Consider the following 18,939-nt stretch of genomic DNA (forward strand, 5'->3'; position numbering starts at 1 on the left):
AATTGAGGATTTATATATCCATCCAAAATAGTTGTTACATTAAGTAGATATTCACTGTGTTCAGAAATACGAGTAGTTGTTACTTTTGTATAATCTCGGGTTTACTTACTTCAAGTACATAAGGTAACATAAGGTACACTCAAGTGTATAACAGAGACATTGCTCGTATAAAACAATTTACACAAATTAGGTGCCTATTCTTCTGTACTGTCAAACAGAGGCCAAAAACATACATTTCGTGCTGTCAATAACACAGAATGTATGGACCAAAGCTAAGAGCTTAGAAAACTTGATCCACATCCAAGACAAAGTTTACATTAGCAGTTCCATATAAATCCCAGCGTCAGACAATTGACGGTAGTCTCATCGTTCGTTGTCCTTCCATCACACTGTAATACCAAATTTCTTTTTTAGTTTATGTATTATGACCGAAGATTAATAGACCAACTTTATCAAGAAATAACAGTCGTCACAGACACTTGATTTGAACCAGTAGTGCGACAAATTAATACAGTCGTCACAGACAAATTACTTCGTGTGACATGATAAAAAAAGAGTGTTTAGGAGTTCAGTTGGTATACCTTTTGACGTAGTAGTAACAAAAGTCTGCCAAGATAAAAGTTTGAACCACTTCTGAGAGAAGAATCACTAATAAATAAAGATGTCCCTGCCCTATTTGCGTTAATAATCCTCCTTTGGTATTAATGAGCTGTTTGCAGTTACAAAATTAACAGGGTTATCAATCAAAGAACTGAAAGGTTAAGAGAAAAAGCAGGCACGCTATACTAACCGAAAATATCCAATTCGCGCATGAGAAGAATCTGGCAACACCCAAGGCAAAGACATAGTGAGCAGTAAATGGTTCAACCAGCTGCGTTACAAAAGAGAATTCAGGATTCACAATCATGTACAATTCTTTACTGGATGCATGTTAGAATCACTCGGCTAGGAAGAACTAACTGAAAGTCTGAAAGCGATACAAAAAATTGAAATACAAGAAAGTAAGAAACAGCAACTACTACTGATACACATTTGTGCCTGCATCAGTATGCCTGTACTGCACTACTGCGTAAGAAGTTTATAATAATTCGAATTCAGGCTGAACTGTTTATCTACTTAAATTCAAACTTAAATGGGCTTCATCAAGCAGTTGGCTATACTTAGGTGAAGACTTGATTCTGAACAATAACATTCGACCAAACTCAACTCATGACTTATATAACTCTTACTACATCAATGTAACAAATAGGACTATCCAAATTTTCATGTTATTACTGAAACGAGCTTGTGCTGAGATCAACTTTCAGGGCTGTAATTACTAGTATGAACATATGATACCTTGGCCTTTTGTATTAAGAGAAGCTGAGGGAGCACTGAAACAGCTTCAATTGTTGTAAAATACATGTAGAAGAATCTGGTGACAATGTCGGATTGCCATCCAGGATGGCCGATTAATGCAACAACGGCACAAGGCACCAACTGTAAAAACCAAATATACATATTATTATTTATGCTATGATCTACAATTGCAAGTTGCATGAAACAAAATTTCATACCACATAGTATAAAGGCATGGTGTCAAGATCTTGCATGTAGGTGCTCTGTAACTTGTATCGCATCATATAGATCACCCACAAAGTAGATGCAAGACTTATAGAATCAAGTAAAACGTGTATTTTGGACAAGAGTGTAAAGTAGCACATAATTTTCATGATCAAGAATATCACTGTAAGCTCTTGAGTCTTCATTGATAGACCTGTGAAAATCATCATCATCAACGATTATTGCACACATACTTATTACTTTGTACTTAGATGGCTCATATAGCTTGTGGCCTCGGTCTATAATCAATATGGTAGAAAAATAATGACATAAGGAGTGATGGGGAAAGACAAGGGAAAGATCAAAGAGTTACTTTGTATGTTTTAACAGTGTTGTAGTAATTATTTCTTAAACAATCAACAAGAATCAATCCTTGAACAATCAACATTTTCGTAGTTTAATAAAATTGGTTCATTCATATAAAGATCACGATATAGCAACACCTTTAGCTTGATTTATCAAATGATTACATACCAAATTACAATCAATTCTTGCAATGCATTCAACAAGCAACTAACATAACAACCAATAAATAACACAACTTACCAGCAAATTAAAAGAGGAAATCATATAATATAAAGATTATAAACTTTTCTAGTGGAGGAAAAAGAAAAGAAAAAGGAAGTACATTACCGGAACAAGTTTTGGTGATAGTGAGCTTGTAAAGTAAAAGTAAAATGCCAACAGCATGAGATGTTCGAGAAGCAACAAACAAATGTGTTTCTCCTTTCATAAACATTTTCAACAACACCAACAACGCCAATGCTGCAATTGTGCCCATGCTTACTTGCTGTCTCATCGTTCGACCACGAACCCATCTTGCCACTTGCCTCCCCACCGTCGGAGTTGCCCCCCTCTTGTGACTCATTAATCTCACTTCTATGATTCTTTGTTAGTAATAATTTGATCAGAATGAGAGAAAAATAGAGGGAGAGAAATGGGATTTATTGGTTGACTTAATAATAGAGAACAACCATAAGCCATGTTAACCACTACATAAATATAGATTATAATGAGGTGAGGTTGACTTCATAAGCCATGTTAACCCAAGTTTTGGTATTGGGTCATGTTGGTGGGCTTGGTTCTCTGGGGCAGCCAGAGCGTTGGGGTCTATTTTATTCGTGCCGGGCTGACCATTATTAAGCCCATGTGACAGATGTGTGAGCCAATTTGGGAAACACGGCCCAGGCCTACGTGTCATTTAGAGTTGAACACTTTTTTTGTGGGAGGAGGACTCCAGAAGGGTAGTTTTGGAAGAAAATTCTTGAAATATACGATTCAATCACCAAGCTTGGTGAAGAGTTTCTCTCTAAAAGAAAATTGGCACCCTTTCTCATGGATACAAATGAAAGGGAGAGTAACATGAAAATGAATATCATGTAAAGTGTAATCCTTGGAGAAAAAGTCAGTAACACAGTAATTGCACCTTTTCATTTCTAGCACGAAGTATACAACAGCTACTTTCAGCTGAGGTTGAACCTTCTTAAGTTCCAATGACCAACCCAACTTCACTCACTATTCTACATCACAGTTTACATAAGCTAATGTGGTATGAATTACACAAATTGGATGCTCACTTCCTTATTTCTGATAGCCGACAGAGCAAATCCTTATTTTTCACAGTAAAAATAAATAAAATAAAATAAAATCTGAGACTGAGAGCATACAAGTCTTTATTTTTCTATTGATACATTGCTATCACATGAAAGGCGAACATGGGAGTAAAGTCTTACTCTCCCCTTTGGGCAGAAACTCGATCATCTTCATGAAGAGAGTTTATCGTTGCAGCCTTCCGATAGCACAAGTTGCTGCAGCTCATACCATTGAGGGTAGTCTCATAATGTTCTGTCCCTCCATTACACTGTCAAAGCCATTTTCTTGTTAGATTTCGCATTTTTTACCAAAGAAAGGGAAAGCAGATGAGGGAAGGGGGGGGGGGGGGGGGGGGAGGAGGGGGGGAACATATTTGCATATAGCTAGGAAAGTATGTCTCAGGTAGTTTACACAGTTAAAAGAGGATTTTTCATAGATTTAGTAAAGTATATAGAAAGATCAGCTTTTCGCTATAATTAGTATGATTTTAACTACTAAATAGATAAATTGTATACAGTTGGATATACTGTTATTTTGGTAACACGTGACAAATATGAACTTTCAAAAATTGATGTACCTCTTGATGTAGTAATAACAGAAATCTGCCAAGATGAAAGTTTGAACAATTTCAGCAAGAAGAGCTACTAGTAAATACAAATGTCCTCGCCCGATTTGCATCAGTATTGCTCCTCTGCTGTCAAAAAGCTGTATGTAGTAGAAAAGGTGGGTGGTTATTCGAGAGATCTTAGACAAGGTTTAACATGTGATTGTAAATTTTTTATGAGAGAATGGCACTTGATTAAGAGTTTAAGACAGTGCAATGTATGCTATATCCTCACCATGATCAACCAATTTGCACATGTAAAGAATCTTGCAACACCTAGGGCAAAGACATAGTGGGCAGTGAATGGTTCAACCATCTGCAACACAAAGAGAAATCGATGAAAAGTTAATATTGCATTAGTGGAATCAATAAATAAATTAGCAAGTGCAAGTAGATAAATTATATGGCAAAGACAACATTAGACAGAGTATAGATAGGTTCTATCTTTTGATAGAATTTGAACAAGGATGCATGAAGTTTGGAGGGGTATCACTGGTTTACTGAAATTGAGCTCTGAAGGTTCTGCGACGTATTAAGTACGTGTGGGGCAGTGGGAGAATGTGCTCTGTGGCGATTGTTCAAAGATAGACATAAAAACTTAAATAGGTTGACCCCTCTTCTAGCTAATAATGTAACCACATCAGAGCATGTGCACGGTGCACCTAGGTGTGATGAATAGGTAGTTTCAGAGTCACGAGTGCAACCAGTTTACAAGCAAAACCAGAAACAACAGACTAGACTAGATGGCCTAAATCCTATACGAGACATGAGATGACTCAACTAAACAGCCTAGCTCACTCTCACCAAATATCAAGGAAGTTCCAAATTTTTTTTATAGTTTTACAATCTGACATGATCTTAATGTAGTAAAGATGACACATTTTGTAATGTATCAAAGTTAATCTAACAGTACCTTAGCATTCTGTATTAAGCGCAACTGAGGGAGCACTGAAACGGCTTCAATTGTCTTAGAATACATATAGAAGAATCTGAAGCTAAAGTTCACTCCAAATCCAGGATGGCCTATCAATGCAACGACAGCAGAAGGCACCAGCTGTATATAACAAAAATAGTTTTGGATCAACGAAAATATGGTAAGCTGTTGCATAATGAGCAATTATGGTTAAAGTATCATAATACTAATGAGTATTATTCGTTGAACTATATCATTAGTTGCCTTTGAATGATGCTCACTTATTTACACATTCTATTGAGATTATGAAATCTGCATCAATTTTCATCAGTTTTTAATAACATCGTAACTCAGAGTACTTAAAAGTATTGTGGTAATGTATAGTACATGTTGAATTGTTGAATGTTGATGATGATTACATAGAGAAAGAATTGAGAAAAGTGAAACAAGTAACAAAATCACATACCACGTAATACAAAGGCATATTGTCAAGCTCTTCCAAGTAGGTTTGCTTCAACTTATATCGTATCATATAGATCACCCAGAGAGTAGATACAAGTGTTAGACAATCAAGTACAACATAAATATCACGTATGAGCATAAAGTGGCACGCGATTCTCATGGTTAAAAATACTGCCGTTAGCTCCTGAGTCTTCAATGACAAACCTGTACAGATCATCAAGAATACACACACACACATATTACTAGGAGAAAGCATATATAATTGTATGATTAGTAGACTAAACCAAAGAACCACCTTTTCTCACAAAAACATTACTCGTAGATTAGATAAACATAGAATTGAACATCATATGTCAATGCTTCCTGAATACAAAGTAGAAATAGGAATAACCACTAAACCTTTATAGAATGTGTAGATATTTCCTCCACATAGTTCATGTCAATTTTCATGATTGAAGAAAATAGTCATCGAAATTATACTCTGTATGTTTAAACACCAAATCTCCTAGGCTATTCCTCTTAATCGTTCCATATTCGTGCATAAGCATGGTTAGACTAAGGTGCATTCTATCAAACTAATTACAACATCAAATAAGTTCGAGTAAGTTGAATTCATTCTAATAAAATTGTCGCCTAATGCCCAGTACACCTTACGGTTGTAAAATAATACTCCGTACTTGTATAACAGCGAAATTCATACTCATATTATTTAAAAAACAAGGTGTTTCACGAGGTACTCGGTTGACACTAAGGCATCAATCTTGGCCACCAATTGTTGATTTTTTTATGTTACAACTTACAAGTGTTGCAACTTATAGTATGATATTGACATGTGAACCATAACTTCACTCTGAGGACATTGTCGCATTATGATATATCTTGTCCCAATTAGTCAATTACCAATATTTAGTATTAAATACCAAGTATTATTCCTAATTAATACACAATAATAATTTATACAAACTCTTATAGTCTTATTAAAATTTAATCACCGTCTAACCAGGAAGAGTATAATAAAAATAATTGAGATTAATCAACATTTTTTTTTTTTGAAAGAAAATTAAGTAAAATTTTTAGTTGTTGAGGAAAATCCAGAAATTCCAAGTAAATCTCTGGTAACCATAGAAAGGTTTATCAAGTGATAATTTCATACAAAGTATAAAATTATCAAGTAGCAATTTCGTATTTAAATTGAAAATAACAATATACAATCGAAATGATTGAATAAATTTTCGAAGATATATAATCAGCTAATCAAAAATCCATGATTGATTTGTTTGAAAATCAAAGGAGATTAACTCGAAACCCTCAAATAATTGTAGCTAAAAATCAATTAATAGCAATGATGAAAGGAAAAGAGGAAATTACCAGAACAAGTTTTGGTGATGGTGAGTTTGTAAATTAAGACCAAAATACCAATAGAGTGAGCAAGTTGAGCAGCAACATAGAAATAAGTATAATTTTTGACGAAAAGTTTGAGTAAAACAAGGAATATGAATGCTGTAATCGACGCCATTGTTACTAGCTGTCTTACTGATCGGCTTCGAATCCATCGCGATAGCTGCTTCACTGCCGTCGGAGTCGCTCTTTTGTCCCCCATTTTTTCAACTCTGGAACTTTGAGGAGAGAGAAAGAGAGGAGATAAAAATTTGTAGTAATGAAATGGTCCTAATGAAACTTGACTTTTAACTACATAATTAGTAAGGACGCTGAGTTGGCGAACCTTTCCATTCAATAATTTACGTGGTGCTTTGTTTCTCTCTTTTTGTACCAAATTATTTTATCTAAATTTAGTGAGGGATAGCTCAAGTGGTTAGAACTCTCCTTCCGATTTAAGGTGATATTGGGATCGAAACTTATCACCCGCCCTTGTGGCTCTATAAACACCAAAAAAAAAAAAAAAATCTAAATTTAGGGGCTTTTTTTATTGACTGAACTGAATTGAATATTTTATGAGAGAAGAAAATTAAGAATTGAATTGAAAATAATATGAAGGGAACAGACCCTTAGTTTAATTACTCCATAATTGATAGATTTATCGTAGGGATTACTTGATCAATATTATAAGGGTTACTTGATTAATGTTATTGCAAGTATTTAATTATTTATATGCAAATGCAGTAAATTTTTTATTCACAAAAATTAAATATAATGTCAGGAGTATTATCTAGTACTGTATGAGACGTGGACGAGGGGGATAGTTTAATACTCGTAAGTGATGCAATTATGGTATGGTTGATTGACTAATGGAACTTGAACCACTTCTACCTGCAAATAATGTTATGAAGCTGCTACACCGCCAACTTATCCATTTCCAGTTTATGAATGCAAGGTATATATTGTTAATCAACTATTTATGAATTTTAGGTACCAGCTATTTTGGGGTCAATAGCTTGGATTTACTTATGAGTCATGCTAAAATGAACTCACATAGCAAATCACATATTACGTGTGTTCGGAACTATGTCAAATATGGGTATAACATACACGAGTAAGGGTGTCAAAAACTGATCCGATCTTACCAAATTCACACCAAAATCAAAGTAACACGAGAAAATGTTATGAGCTTGGAGGATCAAGGTCTAAGCTATTTGGGTTCTCTAAGGTAGTAATCAAACTACATCAGTGTATCCTATACACAGTAGAACCAGAATTAAGGGGCTGCACGCTGCAGACTTGTTACTCGTTAGTCTAGTAACACACAACCATACTTGAGTCCTGTTTAAATCAAGATTACTGCAAGGATAAATGCATCTGATAGACTTAATTCTTATAGAGAGCAAGGAGGAGTAATCAGAGTAGACTCCATACCAAACGATAAATCAGAAGTGCACTTTTATTTCTAATATGCAGGGCTGCTTCCAGCCGATAATGAACCTCACTTAGACAATTACCCTAATTCTTCACATGTACTACTCATGTAGAGTACTTTACACAAATTGGATGCTCACTCTTCCTAAAATACAAGGGTCCATTTGTCGATATGTAAAGATGGGCAGAAGGCAAGCATTTCACTAACTTAAGCATCTTCACGAGTGAATTATGGCTGCAGCTCCCAAACACTTATCCCGGGCTCAGACCATTGAAGGTAGACGCATCATGCTTTGTCCCTCCATTACACTGTAAAACGTTTTCCATATTAGAATCTGTATTTTGTAGCTAATGCAAAGTATGGATAACCAAAATTGCTAGAAATTTTAATAAACCTCATCCTGTAGTAGCTAGGAAAGTATGTCTAAATGAGTAAAAAGACAATGTGGTTAATTTGTAGTGTTTTCTGCAACATACTATAGATTAATTTCTAAAAAAAAAAGCACTATGCTGGAGTTTAGTGTAATTTGAACTACTAATGTCACAAATATATGCCGTTGGATGTAACATTACATTAGAGCAGCTAAGTGACATAAGCGTGTTCAGAAATAGATGTACCTCTTAATGTAGTAATAGCAGAAATCTGTCAAGATGAAAGTTTGAACCACCTCAGCAAGAAGAATTACAATCAGATAAAGTTGTCCTCTCCCTATTCCAGTCAATATTGCTCCTTTGGTGTCAATAATCTGTATGTAGTTGCAAATTTAGCAGTAAGTCAAACTATCTCAGGCAAATCTGTAACATGGATTACAATACAAAAATACACAAATAAACAACTATCTTTTCATTCATTCTAAAACACTACATTTATCTTGATGATAGAACGCCATAGGTGGGACGTGGGAGGAAGAATAGTGACTGTTCTGCATCTAGATGTGCGTTTGTAACGCACACTAGTTTGCAACCTAACTCTAAATTTTAGAAATTTGAATTATGTTCCTCTCAAAATCCAGAGGTGAGGATTCATCCTGATTAGATCAAAGATAATAGAAAGTGAGAGTAGGAAGAATTAGCATACATGCCATCTGCCAAGGGAGCATCATGTATGGTAAAATTGGCGCTATCACAAGATTCAAAGTCATTTGTGTATTCAATCAATCCTTCATCTATGCTTCCACTCTTTGTTAAGAAACTCCGACTCAGCTAATTAAACTTTCATAGAAATTTAAAGTCATGATGTAGATGCACATAAACAATCTTGTGAAAACAAATGAAAGATTACGACAACACTTGAGAGTTGAGACAGTACGTATGTTGTATACTAACCATGTATATCCAGTTTGCACATGAGAAGAATCTTGCAACACCTAGGGCAAAGACGTAATGTGCAGTAAAGGGTTCAACCACCTGCATCACAAAGGGAAAGACTTTAGAAATCCAGCTCGACCAAGATTAGTGATTACATAATTCTTCCAAAGAAGATAGAGGAAAAATCATCTGGGAAGAATCAAATGGAAGTTATCAACAAGTATGAAGTAGCTCCTGGTACAAGTTTAAGCATGTGTATCAGTGTATGTGTCATTGTGAAAGTAAGTTACTACACTTTGTTTAATATGGACTATGGAATATCGTTTTACTTGAATCCAACCAGTTTATCAGCTCCCAAGCCAAACATCAGCTTTACCAGACTGACTTCAATAGATGGCCCCTAAATCGAGCCAAGACTGTATGAGCCTATTCTGAATGAAGCATGAGATGACTTAACCAAAGAACCAAATTACCCAAGAATGAAATGTACATATTTATGAAAAAGAGATATTAACACTCTTGCTAAGTATCAAATTAAAGCTAGTGTTACAGCACCTTAGCATTTTGTATTAAGCGCAGCTGAGGAAGCACTGAAATGGCTTCAATCGTCTTACTAAACATATATAGCACCCCGATGATTCCAGATCCAGGATTGCCTATAACAGCAATAATAAAACAAGGCACCAACTGCAAACAGCAAAAGCAACGCGTCACTATTCTTTGCATACTCCGTAAAATATAACAATCCAAAATAATAGATGCCTCAATCTACACCAATTTTCATAGACTTGAATATATCGTGGACATGTGTTACTTATGATCTAAATTTGAATAGGAAATAAAATTGGGTGCTTACCACATAATATAAAGGCATGTTGTCAAGCTCTTTCAAGTAGGTGTTCTTCAACTTAAATCGTATCATATATATAACCCAAAGAGTAGATACCAGGGTTATACAATCAAGTGCAATGTAAATATCGCGTGTGAACGTAAAATGACTCACGAGCCTTATGGTTAAGAATATCGCAGTAAGCTCCTGAGTCTTTACTGATAAGCCTGTAAAGATCAACAAGGATATACTAATTACTAGACTAAAAACGAACCAGGGATCGACTTTTTGTTACAGTAGTACAATAGATGAACAAAAATAATGTAATCTGCTGGTTGATTGTTAGGTCGATAGGATATCATATCATATTAGCATCAATTATGCTATTCTCCATGATTTATGTAGATAGTTTTCTCAATCAAATCTTTTGCATTGTCAATGGACCATTGTCACAAATCTGTTCTCATAATCTTGTTTTACTTTTTACAGGATTTTGAATAAACACATAAGCATAAATATTGTGAATTTATACGAATCAAACAAGATCCCACACGAGAACACGGCTATAATTTCTTGTACATTAACAAAGAGAAACATGGAGAGCATTAAGAACACCCTATTTTCTTCCATTTTCAACAAAGTTAAACCCAAAAATAATAATTCAGCAGATATAGGTTCTATTTTGTCACACATGTACTTTATAATTCAAGCAAAAAGCCATAAAGGTACAAAATTTAGATAAAAGTTTAGTGTTAATATTCAATTTAATATACTCCTAAAGAATATTCAATCTTTTTATCAATTAAAAAAAAAAAGTAGACTTGATTTATTTATTTTTTCATATAAAAATTCTCATATGAACACGCTGACACACACGTGAGTCTTGAGGAGGGTTCTGTTCCAGACAATTATGAAGATGAAACTAAATAGAACTCTTTTTTTTTTTTTTTTTTGAAGGAAATTAAATAAAACTCTATAGTTTTTTCAATACAAGTTTAATCTATTTTTATGAATTCTTTTAATAAGATTCAAAACTATTAATTCAAAGGCGTACATTGCCAAGCGAGAAAATCAAAACGATTAAAAGGGGATTTTTTTTTTTATTTTTTTTTATTTTTTATTTTAAAGAAAGGGAAAAAATAAAATTAAATAAAAGAACAATCATTGTTCAAATAACAAAATTACAATCGAATAGGGGAAAATAAATTAAATTGAATTAAAGGGGTATACAAATTACAGGAAAACATTAATAAAAACAGAGTCAAAATTCATAATCAATCCAATTAAATTAAAAAAAAAAAAAAAACAAGAAGAATATGAAATAATATAACAAAAATTGAATAAATTGGGATAAAATAAAAAGGGGAAATTACCAGAACAAGTTTTGGTGATGGTGAGTTTGTAAATCAAGACTAAAATCCCAATAGAATGAGCGAGTTGAGCAGCAATATAAAAATAAGTATAATTTCTGACGAAAAGTTTGAGTAAAATCAAGAATATGAATGCTGAAATTGACGCCATTGTTACAAGTTGTCTCACAGATCGGCTTCGAATCCATCGCGAAAGTTGTTTTACTGCCGTCGGAGTTGCTCTTTTGTCACCCATCACTCCCAAGACTTGTTTAGACTCTCTAAGAGAGGTATTCAGATTTAGAGATATTGGTTTTAGTTTGTTTGACTCTAATGAAAAGGAGACAAGAGTAATGATTTATTTATTTATTCAACTATATTTGCCTCTTTCTCCTTTTTTTTTTTTTTTTTTTGTAACATTAGGATATACACAAAGTTTTCGGAAAATTATAGGGTGGGGATTAAAAAGATATTTTTTTTTTATTTATAAAAAAATAAATATTTATAAGAAAAAGAAATATTTATAAAGTGGGGTTAGTATTTTGGTAAGAGATAGAAATAGAATACTAACTTCGTTTCATATTTTGCAACTTTGGAATATTTTATACCTCATAAATAATACCGTAGATGCAAAAAAAATATGAAACACGTACGTTAGGTAGTAAAAGCGAATTCTTTTTTAAATATGGAGATGTTGTAATTATTATAAAACATACGAAGTATATAAAAGGAAAGTGTTGCAATTATTACAAAACGGATAGAGTATTTCGTAAAAAGTTATGTTTTTTTTTTCTTTTATTTGGTAAGTTCATGTGTAGAAAATTAGTTAAATTTGTCATATAAGTTCAATTCAAAAAAAATAAGTTTGATGAAGGTTGCCAAATTTAAATTACAACTAAAATAAGTTTAATACATTCAAGTAAGTTTAGGTAATTTAAATAAGTTTAGGTAGGTTCAGATAAGTAAAAATCAGGTTAATTGAACACACCCTATATTTTCGAGTTAAGTGGTAATTGGTTTAAATAATACTCCGTATAAGATAAGTTTAAACAAGTGAAATTTATTAAATATATAATATACCTTTATTGAAGTTAAAAATAAGACAATCATAAATAAAAAAAAAAAAAAAATTGTCTAGATGTAATATTTTAAGGATACTTCCCTAATAGTTCAAGAGTATGACCTAATTCATTCTTTTTTCTTTTGTTGTTTCCTCTCCTTATCAAGTATAATCTTAAAAAAAAGTATCATCTCAATCATCACTACACCAACAAGGGCAACAACCAATTGGTTAATATTTATTCATTAAATCATCATACTATGAATCATGTACGGAGTATGTAAAATATAACACGATAGTTAATTTTTCTTAAATTTTTAATATCTCACATCTCTTACAATTATCTATACTTAAATTCTTACTAACCTCGTCTCCTTACACTCTTACAGTATGAAACATGCATAATGAATAATTAATAATACGAAGTACTAAATTTTGCAACACAATAAATTTGGAAACATAGAGATTAGATATTAAGAGCTATAGAAGTAGTAATGAAAAAAAAAAAAAAAAAAAAAAAAAAAAAACATAAAAAACATAAAAATAAAAATGGCAAGTATAGCATGGCATTGTCTTATTGGCTGGAACATGTAATATGTCCTACGTGGTAGATTTTAATTGGTTGTGACCTTGATAGACTATGTGTCATGTGTTACATTAATGTTGCCATGTTTACCCAAAAAAATAAAATCACATACGAAGTATTATTGTTGTCATATTAGCATTTTGGATAGCATTTTTATTTATTTTATTAATAAATATTATTTTATAACGGAGAAGTAGGGAAGTCCCCTCACATCAAGCTCGGGCCTACAACGGAAATATATGGCCTAATATGTTGGATGAGGAATTGAGGACCCCTAAATTATTGGTGTATATTGTATATTGTATAAACAAGATTAAAGATGTCTAAGACGTGAATCACGTGACAACGAGTCATTGTCCTTATTGATTTTGGATCATTCTCGTTCTTTGGGTGCTTTTTAAAATTTTAAGATGATTTTATGGAAGGTCTCATAATTTCATTTTCGTCCAAATTATAACAAGGAGAGACAAAGAAGGTAATTATATAGAGTACAAATGTACAATTGTTTAATACTTTGTAGAAAGTTTGACTTCAATTAGGCATTCTTATGAGCTTGATAATTTAAATTATTTTCCTTTTTTTTAATATAAACATACTTCGAGCTATTAATTGTAATTTACATTGCCGCCAAGTAATTAATTAAACTCTATCATATTTGTTCGGGAGGCTTAGTGTTTAATAACTTAAGAGTAGCGAGAATTATCATCAGAGATAATAGTTGACAAATTTTGAGGCTCGCACTTTCAATCTGGCATACCAAGCTTTACATAACAAAAGTTACAACTCTTTTTGTGAAAATAAATTTTGAGGTTTTAAAGAAGGAATTATAAACATACAATATTGAAGGTGATCGTCTATTAATTATAAACTCAATTAGAGGAATTTGGTCAAATCAAGTTACAAACATGATTGCTAATATTAGCAATTAAGAATATCATAGTTCATAGCAAACATTTAATTAAGTTGGATGATTGAAGTATCAACATATTTGTTGAGATTTTGAGAGACAAATTAAGCTACAAACATGATTGCTAATGTTGGTCATTTATTAAGGGCGTGTTCGGCGTTAGCTTTTGAGTAGCTTTTAGTGGTTTGACCAAGTCAAACCACTACTCAACAAGAAATGTGAGTGTTTGGCAAAGTAGTGGTTAGGGTAGCTTTTAGTGGTAGAGGTAGATTTTGTGAAAAGTTAGAAACATTAGCTTTTGAAATTAGAGGTAGCTTGTCAAGTAGCTGTTGAAAATTTAATCTATAGTTTTAAAAATAAAAAATTGATTTTTATATGTAACAGCTAGTCAACCACTACTTTACCGAACACTCATATCTAAATTATTTATCTTCACAGCTAACAGCTTGTTGACAGCTAACAACTACCTACACAGCTAACAGCTACCTCCACAGCTACAGCTACCTTCACAGCTATATTTTGCCGAACACGCCCTAAGTGATAAAATGAGCATTTGTCCTTGTATTAAACATTTTTTTTAATTCTTATCATTTTTTTTATACTTTAGAAATTGCTTTTATAATGAGGGTTTCCTAAGAGCATGACTCTCTGTCCTTTAATAGCCAAATAAGACCGAAACCAAGTTTAGTCCATAAATTTCAAATAGCTGAATAACCCTTTATTCCAATGCATATTGTGTATGTCATAATCCTTTAGAGTTGCTAAAATAATTAAGTCAATCTATTAATATTGACTTAAATTAAACATATTTGCACTATATGAGTTACTCGTAAATCTAAAAAACTATAAATGAGAGCGTGAGAGATATCTCAAGTGGTTAGAACTCCCCTTATAATTCCAAATAATCCTAGGATCGATTTTCATCATTAACCTTCTTTGTGGATATCAACATGTAGAGACACTTTTTGGTGCGAGGCCCATTGGGTTTGGATGTAGTATATAGGATTGAAGAACCCAAAAAAGTTCTTCGGACCTCTCGTTACCGGAATTCTCTCTCTTTGTTTTCTTAGACTCGTACAAAATGATTCAATAAACACCTTCAATTAATTAACGAATTTCTAAAAATGGAAATTCCAATTGTTTGTGTTTCACTCTGTTTTTCTCCTTCATTGTATCCAGAAAATCAAGTAAAAAAAATAAAAAAAAAATCGAAATGGGTAAATTCAAATATGAAACACCAGCATTGGTGCAGCAAATTGGTAGATGGGTTCGAAATCGTACTCTGAAAGAGAAGCTATGTATGGGCGCCATTGCTGCGGTCGTATTGCTTGTTTTGTTAAAAATATTTGTTAAAGAACATGCCCATTTCTTTGTTGCTGCTCAAACTTCTCATGCTGTTGGTATCTTACTCTTGATTTACAAGCTCACCATCTCCAAAACTTGTTCTGGTACGTCAATGTTTTGATTTTTATAGGATAGTCCAATGTATATCGATAATGTTGCAATTAATAGAGAATAGAGGAAGCATATGGACAATGCGGATTAATACCCATTGGTATGCTCTATTAGCTTATTATTTGATCATATATTGATTTGCTGTATGTTTTAACTTTCAATTTCAAATCAATTTGGGTTGAAGTTACAAGGACAGACGATGAGAATCGATCTTAAACTCTGTTGGAACCGGGAGGGAGTTCTAACCACTTTAGATATCCCTCACTCACTCTCTTTATTGATTGGTATGTAGTAGTATATGTTTGATATGAGTATAAGAAAGGAAATGGAATGGGAACAAATAACTTGGAAATGGAAGTGGTTAGAGCTTCCCTCTCGGTTTCAAGAGATCTTGGGATTGATTCTCATCATCCGTCTTTGTAGCTCTCTAAACACCAAAAAAAACATTATGGGTTTCTTGATTAATGGATTATGTGAAATTGCTCTGGTATCAGCAAAAAATACTAGTTTTCTAGTTTTACAAGTGAATAGTATTAGTACTCAAATCTAAATAGTTAAATGGTTTAGTGTAGAATTTATCTGTCTGTCATGAACTCATGATAATTGCCAACTTAGAGCTCTCTATTATTAATATATCTGTGTGAGTTTTATAACAGACATTTGTGAATTGTGTTTTTGGTGAAGAGCATTTGTGAATTGTGACTATTAGTTCCGGTTTTCTGGATGGAGTAGCTATTTTTGGAGCATAAATACATAGACATACATGTCAATAGTTGCACCAACTATATGACCCTTTTAATTACTGATAATTATCTTTTTACGCTTGTTTTTTTAAAGGTCTATCATTAAGAACTCAAGAGCTTACAGCTATAAATCTATTTGTGAGACTCCTATCCAGCCTTACAATCCGAGGGCAAGTGCATGTTGTACTCGATTTTCTGAACCTTGTAGCTACTTTGTGGGTGATGTATATGATGCGGTTCAAGTTGAAATCAACTTACCTGCAGGAACTAGACAATATGCCCCTGCTCTATGTGGTATATTTTAGTCTCTTCATCTTGGTTGTGCGGTTGTGCCATAATGCCTTGTTTTTTCCCTTTCCTTTCTCCAGTTTGTATTTCTCAGTAGTCATAAACTTGTGGCAACTAGTACTACTTCCTTATCATCTATCTTATTTCAACGATTCATTCACTATTTTACTCAAGAACTTTTAATCATATACTTCATATTTTAATGGGACCCTGTAAGAGATGAGCATCAAACATTTGTGTTTATTCAGAAAGTACATAAAACTAATCATGGAATGAACAAAGATTATACTATGCAGTATGTTCTGCACATAAGTAATCAATAATATCTATGTTTACGGTTTTATTTTGTACAGTTAGCTCCTTGTGGTGTTGCTGCGTTATTAGCACATCCTATAGGACCTCTTCCATTGTTGATTCGGTGGATGTGGTCATTCTGCATTTCGGTTGAAGCTGTTGCTGTTCTTCCCCAGCTTCGTTTGATGCAGAACTCAAAGGTAATTCTTAGTGAAATTGGTAGGTAGAGAGCTTTTTAGTATGATCATAAGCTTGCAGTAAAAAGAGCTGAAGATTTCTCTTTGATAAGAACTCATCTTACACTTGAGCACTATATTGAACAAATTACCTTAATACACAGTTGTGTATCAGTGGCAGACTGGCCATGTATTCGTGTAATGCAGCAAGTAGCAAGACTTTATAAATTTATAATAAAAAAGTATGTACTCTTGTACATATAAATTACATGGAATTTAATGTAATAACGTTAACATACATTTTAGTCTTAGTTTGATTTCAAAGATAAAAGAATTTGGTTATAGCAAGAAATGATTGGGAATGTACTCAATGGAGATTTGTTGTATTGTGATTAATGCCTTAAGGATTAGAGTAACGTCTGAAGCACTGTGCAATGCGACATGTGACACTACTTCTTCATCGGTATTTTGCAGATGGTTGAACCTTTCACATCCCATTATGTGTTTGCCTTGGGCGTCTCAAGGTTCATGGGATGTGCTAATTGGATAATTCAGGTTAACATTCTGACTCCTGAGAATTTTCTGATTACCTTTGGAAATTGATCTGAACAACACTTGCTGCTTATTCTTTGTATGGCATTCCTTCCAGTATCATGTACTTCTCTCAAAAAGATATTCAGGCTTTAAAATTGGAATCAGTTATGTTTCTATTAAACAAGTATTTATTTTTTGGATTTTGAAGAAGTCGTAGCAGACATTTCATCTTCACAAACTATTTTATCTGACAGTGTCCGCTTTGCTGCCCATCTAGTTAGCGTGACATGAATCTTAATACGTAACATGGTAAAGGGTCATCTTTTCTAACTAAATGCATTTTAAATGATAAAACAGCTTATTGAGACCAGAGGTGTTCACCTGATGCTAATAGGACAAGGACATATCTGGATACTGTTGGCTCTTGTAGCTGAATTGGTTCATACATTCATCTTGGCCGATTTCTGTTATTACTATGTTAAGAGGTAAGCATTGGGAACTTAAGTATCTTAATTTTTAGTTCTGTTATAAGTTGATGAAAAGTGTTAATGTACTCCTCTACTCCTGAAAGTGCTGATTACATAATCGATATGGCTAATGATGAGTCGTATTCTTGTGGTTTGACAGTGTCATGGAGGGGCAGACCATAATGAGCCTACGCTCATTAGTTTGAAGGTTTGGATCATACTTTGCTACAATAAAAGTCTGTTTGAAGCAGTAAGATTAAAATCCTGTTATTAGTCAGAAGGGAGGAAACGAAATAGGGGTATGACTTCTTCCCTGATATTGTTTTTTTCAAAGGGGATTGTATATATGATCTGATCTACTACTGCATTTTCTTTTCTTCTTTAGAGGGTAATGATGGTATATACGTTTTTCGGACCCCTTCAAAGTATTGTTGCTTTGGCGGAATTTGATTTAACTAACCATACAACAAAGGTTTTCTTGTTGGGGGCTTTGCCCCTCTTGTTCACCAAAAAATAAAAAGCCTTGCTTCACTGTCATACAAAGTTTGGACAAGCAGATTCTTGAATGTATCTCAAAAAAGGGTTATTATTCATGTGTTTTTGGCGAAAATTTACCAGATATTATAGAGCAACATTACCCTGTTAACAACAACAATAGAGAGAAAAGGTGTTGATCTCCCTTGAGTGTTTGCCTTTGTGTTAACCTTCTCAATCTTGATCACCAAAATCACTTTGTATGAGGTGATAAACTTTTAGACAGGTGATTGTAAGCTGATCATTATCTTCCTATTCACGACGCTGTAATATTAAACAGGAAATAGATAATTTAGCAAGCGGTTTTCTAACATAGTGAATCTAAAATGAAGAGCTCCTTTTTTTCGAAATTAATAGTCACATCGATAGTCTAATTTGAAATGCTAACATAACTATTAAATCCTGACAAAAGTAATATATACGA

General features: G+C 33.3%; 4 protein-coding genes across 4 annotated transcripts; 1 reads left to right on the forward strand and 3 right to left on the reverse strand.

Moving 5' to 3' along the window:
* Positions 1-88: 88 nt before the first annotated feature.
* LOC145624220 (uncharacterized) lies at positions 89-2,873 on the reverse strand. The gene is made up of 6 exons (XM_081677219.1): positions 2,236-2,873; positions 1,557-1,756; positions 1,339-1,479; positions 791-871; positions 582-709; positions 89-389 (listed from the first exon to the last, which is right to left on the reverse strand). Exons 1-6 carry the CDS (start codon positions 2,468-2,470, stop codon positions 344-346), a joined length of 831 nt encoding a protein of 276 aa, XP_081533345.1. The 5' UTR covers positions 2,471-2,873; the 3' UTR covers positions 89-343.
* Positions 2,874-3,011: 138 nt separating this feature from the next.
* Positions 3,012-6,833, reverse strand: LOC145624217 (uncharacterized). Its single transcript, XM_081677217.1, has 6 exons — positions 6,543-6,833; positions 5,179-5,378; positions 4,713-4,853; positions 4,035-4,115; positions 3,773-3,900; positions 3,012-3,463 (listed from the first exon to the last, which is right to left on the reverse strand). The coding sequence occupies exons 1-6, from the start codon at positions 6,772-6,774 to the stop codon at positions 3,418-3,420; spliced, it is 828 nt and encodes a 275-aa protein (XP_081533343.1). The 5' UTR covers positions 6,775-6,833; the 3' UTR covers positions 3,012-3,417.
* A 1,159-nt stretch (positions 6,834-7,992) lies between these two features.
* Positions 7,993-11,844, reverse strand: LOC145624221 (uncharacterized). The gene is made up of 6 exons (XM_081677220.1): positions 11,496-11,844; positions 10,150-10,349; positions 9,849-9,980; positions 9,312-9,392; positions 8,604-8,731; positions 7,993-8,294 (listed from the first exon to the last, which is right to left on the reverse strand). Exons 1-6 carry the CDS (start codon positions 11,725-11,727, stop codon positions 8,249-8,251), a joined length of 819 nt encoding a protein of 272 aa, XP_081533346.1. The 5' UTR covers positions 11,728-11,844; the 3' UTR covers positions 7,993-8,248.
* Positions 11,845-15,073: 3,229 nt separating this feature from the next.
* LOC145617030 (uncharacterized) lies at positions 15,074-18,556 on the forward strand. The gene is made up of 6 exons (XM_081671735.1): positions 15,074-15,472; positions 16,317-16,516; positions 16,864-17,004; positions 17,455-17,535; positions 17,872-17,999; positions 18,142-18,556. Exons 1-6 carry the CDS (start codon positions 15,238-15,240, stop codon positions 18,185-18,187), a joined length of 831 nt encoding a protein of 276 aa, XP_081527861.1. The 5' UTR covers positions 15,074-15,237; the 3' UTR covers positions 18,188-18,556.
* The last annotated feature ends 383 nt before the right edge of the window (positions 18,557-18,939 follow it).

The sequence above is a fragment of the Chenopodium album genome, chromosome 3, assembly GCF_948465745.1.
Source record: "Chenopodium album chromosome 3, dcCheAlbu1.1, whole genome shotgun sequence".
NCBI lineage: Eukaryota > Viridiplantae > Streptophyta > Magnoliopsida > Caryophyllales > Amaranthaceae > Chenopodium > Chenopodium album.

Coding starts and splice junctions, on each gene's coding strand:
- LOC145624220 (XM_081677219.1), bottom strand. CDS start 2,470: ATGAGTCACAAGAGGGGGGCAACTCCGACGGTGGGGAGGCAAGTGGCA. Junction 1,480..1,556: donor CCATGCCTTTATACTATGTG/GTATGAAATTTT, acceptor TGGTTTTTACAG/TTGGTGCCTTGTGCCGTTGT. Junction 710..790: donor GCGCGAATTGGATATTTTCG/GTTAGTATAGCG, acceptor AACTGCAAACAG/CTCATTAATACCAAAGGAGG.
- LOC145624217 (XM_081677217.1), bottom strand. CDS start 6,774: ATGGGGGACAAAAGAGCGACTCCGACGGCAGTGAAGCAGCTATCGCGA. Junction 4,116..4,712: donor GCTTAATACAGAATGCTAAG/GTACTGTTAGAT, acceptor TTTGTGTTGCAG/ATGGTTGAACCATTCACTGC. Junction 3,464..3,772: donor TGTTATTACTACATCAAGAG/GTACATCAATTT, acceptor TGGCTTTGACAG/TGTAATGGAGGGACAGAACA.
- LOC145624221 (XM_081677220.1), bottom strand. CDS start 11,727: ATGGGTGACAAAAGAGCAACTCCGACGGCAGTAAAACAACTTTCGCGA. Junction 9,393..9,848: donor GCTTAATACAAAATGCTAAG/GTGCTGTAACAC, acceptor TTTGTGATGCAG/GTGGTTGAACCCTTTACTGC. Junction 8,732..9,311: donor GTGCAAACTGGATATACATG/GTTAGTATACAA, acceptor AACTACATACAG/ATTATTGACACCAAAGGAGC.
- LOC145617030 (XM_081671735.1), top strand. CDS start 15,238: ATGGGTAAATTCAAATATGAAACACCAGCATTGGTGCAGCAAATTGGT. Junction 15,473..16,316: donor CATCTCCAAAACTTGTTCTG/GTACGTCAATGT, acceptor GTTTTTTTAAAG/GTCTATCATTAAGAACTCAA. Junction 18,000..18,141: donor TGTTATTACTATGTTAAGAG/GTAAGCATTGGG, acceptor GTGGTTTGACAG/TGTCATGGAGGGGCAGACCA.